The sequence below is a fragment of the Austrofundulus limnaeus genome, unplaced genomic scaffold, assembly GCF_001266775.1.
Source record: "Austrofundulus limnaeus strain Quisiro unplaced genomic scaffold, Austrofundulus_limnaeus-1.0 Scaffold422, whole genome shotgun sequence".
NCBI classification, from domain to species: domain Eukaryota; kingdom Metazoa; phylum Chordata; class Actinopteri; order Cyprinodontiformes; family Rivulidae; genus Austrofundulus; species Austrofundulus limnaeus.
In genome coordinates, this window is record NW_013952824.1 from 427,723 (window position 1) to 432,966 (window position 5,244).

At 37.0% G+C, this 5,244-nt stretch overlaps 1 protein-coding gene across 1 annotated transcript in view; it reads right to left on the bottom strand.

Moving 5' to 3' along the window:
* The window catches only part of gdap2 (ganglioside induced differentiation associated protein 2), a gene marked incomplete at both ends in the record, with an annotated part of 38,071 nt that overhangs the window by 16,699 nt on the left and 16,128 nt on the right, over window positions 1-5,244 (bottom strand). Inside the window, 2 exon segments of the mRNA XM_014024442.1 lie at window positions 1,996-2,072; window positions 4,264-4,414. Of these exon segments, the coding sequence (XP_013879896.1) occupies window positions 1,996-2,072; window positions 4,264-4,414 (228 nt within the window).

Sequence of the window (5,244 nt, forward strand, 5' to 3'; positions counted from 1 at the left end):
TTATTATGGTTTCAACATTTAAAAAATTCTTACGTAATGTAAGTTTATATTTATTTTTCTCTAGCATTTCTCCAATAATATTTACTAAGTCTAAAAAGACACAATCCACACGAAAACAAAATATGAAACAAATGGGACAAAAAGAAGACCAAAACAGAAAAGGAGGGGGAAATGTATAATATAATACGGCTTTTTTTTAAATTGTGCATTTAAATAAAGCAAAGCTTAAAATAATTGTAACAAAGTCATGGGGAGTTTTTTTTATCTATGTTTTGCAGTTTGATGCCAACAGAGTCTGCAAGAACAAATATTCATGAAAGTGCATTTTACTGTAGCAAATCTGTTTTTAAACATTTTTCATGAGTAACATTTGGATGCTAGCTGCTGCATGGAAAGGCATTTGATAATGCAGTCTGTTAGCAAAATATCTCAAACCAGAGGGAAAACTTCAATGAAACTTTAAAAAATAATTAGATAGACTGGACATTTACAAATAATTACTTTTTGGACTCACCCTAATTAAAGAAGGCTGTTACAGCAAATTAACTTCACCAAACACAAAAAATGGCTACAACTCGATCCTTTTTGCAGACATAGAGCTAAGATTTGGTGTGGTAGTAGGTGAGAGTCATCCACAACACATACAGTACTCTGAGTGCATGCATGGCTGTGGGTGTTATTGCATTAGTTTATAGGATGCTTCTTTCATTCATCAAGCAAATGAGCTTGTGTGTTTGATTAGTATCTGTCTCCTGTCTTTGGTCTGACTGATAAAATGAGTTCATCCTGGTCTGGATGCAGCCGGCTGATGCTTGTTTTTATGAGARGCTCAATCATCTGTACCACTGTATTTTTCTGCAGCTCCTCCCCTTTTCATATATAAATCTGTTCGACAAAAGCTGTAACAACTTTACTTTGGAAAAGGCTGAGAATCGGTCAGCGTGACAACAGTTTGACTCAGTCCCGTGTGAATTCAGCTATGACATTTATTTTTGTTTGAATTTTATGACGCAAAGAAAATCRCTCTGAGAGAAGATTTGGTTAAAGCTGATTTGAATACATGTTTCTGTTTTCAGGGAACTGAATAATATTTTTTTACCACAGTTCTGCTGTTCATGTTTCAGAACTAGAAGAAACAGACCAAAAACACTCACATTGGATTATATATTTATTATATAATTTCATTTATTTAAATGTAAACCTTTAACATTTAAAATATTGTTGCTTAAAATGTTACRTATAGAAACCTGCAGGAGGAAAATTTTGTTTTGGACAACATTTTCCTCAAAAACAAAGTAGTCTCATTATTTTTATGTATTTATAAGGTTTGAACCAGAAAAAAAAAGATCAGTTTATCAATTTGAACTTTCCAGCTGTTTGACAGCATTTCAACTTYGCATGATGCAGAGGAGCTTTGATTCAAATCACACAACAACACTGCCTCCTTCTGGTAAAAACAAACAACCACTGTGATGAAATTAAAAATCAACTAATCTGTGATTTCTTCAGCCCTCAGATCCGAGTCCAAAACACTTGACCTCTGATTTATTTATCTCCATGCGACTGTGTATTTCCTAAAGAAAAAAAAAATGTACGGCAGCCAGCTGGAAACTAGTTATGATTTTTGTTCAGCTGACTTTGGCAAATGAGAGAAAATCTTAATTTTAGAGCGTGCAAAATATTTACATATACAGCAGTGATTAGTGTTACTAATTAGAAAATCAGGACAAAAAGATGATGATTAAAAACATTTCTAAACTGCAGCTATTGGCTCCATTACTGAGGATCCACACCACACGTTCTCCCCAAGAAGAAAACCATGTAGTTCATCACTGTCCCATTACAACTRAGTGTTACAGAACAGAAAAATATYAACCTACTAAAAATGTTGKAAAAGTGCAATAAGTAGTCAGAAAAAGTGTTACTTGTTCGCAATTTATTTATGTTTTCTTTTGCTTTTTTGGAAATATTTTACATCATGTGCACCACACCTACCAGTCTGATATAAAGCCTTCAGGGCAGCGATGTCTGATAGATCCTCTGCTCGCGCTCGACACAACCATCGACTATAGCTGCAGAAATCAAACAAAGAAAAACTGCTGTACATCTGAGCATGTAGCATATAATAAATACAGAGAACATGCATTAAGTATAAGATACTCTTAAGCAATTAAGTATTTAGCCTGCTTTATAACTACCTTTGCAGTCACCCTAGGTTAGATGATTTAATCATTGCACAACTAGTTTTACAATATTAAATTATCATTGCTATGATTAGTCTGGGACATGTGTCTCAAATGATTTCTGAATATAAAGAAAATCTCAAGATGGAGCATAATTTAAAATGCCATTTTATTCAAATCAGGCTTAAATCTTATTAAATAATATGACACTTATGTTGCTATTTCTATATTTTACACAAGCAGCATTCACTGTAATACACATGAAATATTGAGAGTCTACAGTATATCAGAGGTGCCAACATGGAGCCATGCCAAATCATAATGATTGTCTCAGAGTATTTGCGTCGCATGGCATGCGTTCATTATTGGCAGTTTGTGCGCATATTTATCATCAAATAAAACCAAATAATAAAAAATATATGGAATTTATATATTTAAACTTCAAAGTACTTATACAAACCTACTTATTTCTAGATGGAGAGATTATAAGTAACAAGTGGTAAAACAGAGCTTATAAAATAGGTGTTTATGAACATAACTTTGCTAAACAGTACATACATCTATCATATGACATTTCAATGGCAGACATGCAATGAGCTCAGTTATAGCAAATAATGACTTCATCTTACAAATATTCTAAAATGGGGCTTATTAACACTTTTGGCAAATGGTACAACAGTACAACCCATTATTTTATGACTGTTCAGTCTCAGACATGCAATGAGCCCGATAATTAACAAATAATAGCTTGATTCTTCAATATTATATATTCTACATTATATATATTACATATATTATATATTCAACATTTTTGGCACTTCTTGTCATGACCAGCGGGTCAAACGTTTTTACATCCCTCCACATAAGAAAACAAGAACTGTATTGTGTGATTGGTCAGAAGTTTGTGGGAGTGTTTGTGCTGAAAGTGCTCGGATGATGCATTTTGCATCAACCACTCGCTTCAAACAAACAAACAAAAAAAAAGAAATAAAGCGACTTGCTTCCAGAACTGACTGTTGTACCAGGAAGCAGCAGTTTATAAAGAGAGTCAAATGGCCAAAACTCATAAAAGGGACTCATAAAACAGACGTTTTTCACAGTGGAATCTGACTGATAAAAACTTTGGAGCTTAATCTGGGACCAATTTGTGGATAAAKGTTGAGTGACAAGTCTTTTTTTCCACGCATTGTGGACTTCAGCAGGACAAAATCCCATGCAGTGACGTATCATGCTGCAGCGGGAAGGGTTTCCCAGGAGCTCAGCGCGGAGTGTCTCAGGAGCCAGATTGTAATAAATGACTAGTACGCTGTTAATGGTTCAGAGTGGGTCTCGATATCATAATGATTACGGTGAGATCGTAACGGTTGGCACCTCTGGTATTTCAGTGTTGGCCAACCCTGGTCCTTGAGGCCCACTATCCTGCATATTTTAGTGGTTTCTACAGTCGTCAGCAGGTCTTCAAGTTCTGCAGAAGCCTGTTAATCCCTCATCAATTCAAATCAGATGTGTTGAAATAGGTAAACTAAAACATGCAGGATACTGACTCACAAAGAACAGGGTTGGACACCACAGGTATATTGTATTTTCTGCACAACRTGTGTGAGTGCATCTAAGCAACCATTCATTTATGCTCACAAAGTCCCACTCAGGGTCACCAGGAGCTGGTGCCAAGCTGCAGCAGTCAGCAACTGCTTAGAATCTGTGCCTGATGTGTTTTTTAATGCACTGTGACTGAGTGATAAGATGTCTTAATGTGGACTATTTCATGTACATTTTTAAAAACAGCAAACATTTGTGAGTAGCTGCCGATAACAGTACATGCATGAGTGCAAAATGATAAACTGTGCATAAAAAGGTAGAAGTAAGACTAACCATGTATGAACTGTCCAGCAACCATCACTGAGTTTAAATACACCTCCCTGAGTACGGTAATCCAGGCATAAATGTTAATGTTAGTGTTTTGAGAATTGTACATGTTGCTGATGACAGAGGTCATGGCACACAAAGGCTCAAACTTTGAATCCATTAGTACATTCTGACAGWCAGTTCTAGCTACTTTAAAGTTTGGTGGGGTTCTTACTTCCTCTGGTGTTGTTTCTGCATGGCTGCCTCCGACATCTGACCCTGAAGGATTAGCTTCCTCTGTTTGTCCACATCGCCCTCCATCCGAGCAAAGGCGTGAGTTCCCACTTGACCCAAATCCAGTTCCAGGCTCTCTTCCTCATATTCATCTAAGAAAAAGGGGAAAAAATTTATATATACAGTATACAGTATATGTATATATTAGTTGTAGTTTCAGTAATTTCACTCTARCAGCTTTAATATCTCCAGAAGTGTCCTAAGTTTTGACAGATGTGATGTTAGATGTTTGCATTGTTAACAGGGTTCCCACACCTTGGTCAACATCAAATTCAAGGACCTTTCAAGGACTTTCCAGTACCAATTTCCTCAAATTCAAGAACCACGCGCGATGGCAATTACCTACTGCTACCACAGAATGTTACCAATAAACAGTTTTAATATTATGTAAATTCAATGAAAAACTGGGAATCAATGAAAGAAAGTGGATTTAATGTATACCCTACATTCATATCTACAATACATGGAGATGTAATTACTTCCTGGGAGGTTCAGCAGCTCAGTTTGGGAGGAGGGGATGTGAACATGTCCAGATGCTTGGTGAGGACAGGAGGAGCTGTGGTGCTTTCACCTGGGCTCAGAAAGAACGACCCGCCCTACTCTACTCTGATTGGATAAAACCAGTGGGTTCTGATGTTATCAGTCCATTAAATGGAAGTTATTAGCGGTTATCAGTCCCATAGAATGGCTTCCGACTGTCCCGACTGCGCCGACTAGCGTAGAATGGCTTCAGACTGTCCCGACAGTGCCCCCTAGTGGGTTAATATATCAATGACATTGAATGTGTAAATAACAAAAACATATTTTGATGAATTTTTTTGTCCGTGGTTTTCTCGCTGCCCGTGCCAGGTCTCGGTCCTGGCTCTCCTGCTCTGTGGTCCGGCGCTCTGCCCATTGCCCTACGTTGGGCCTGCAACAATGG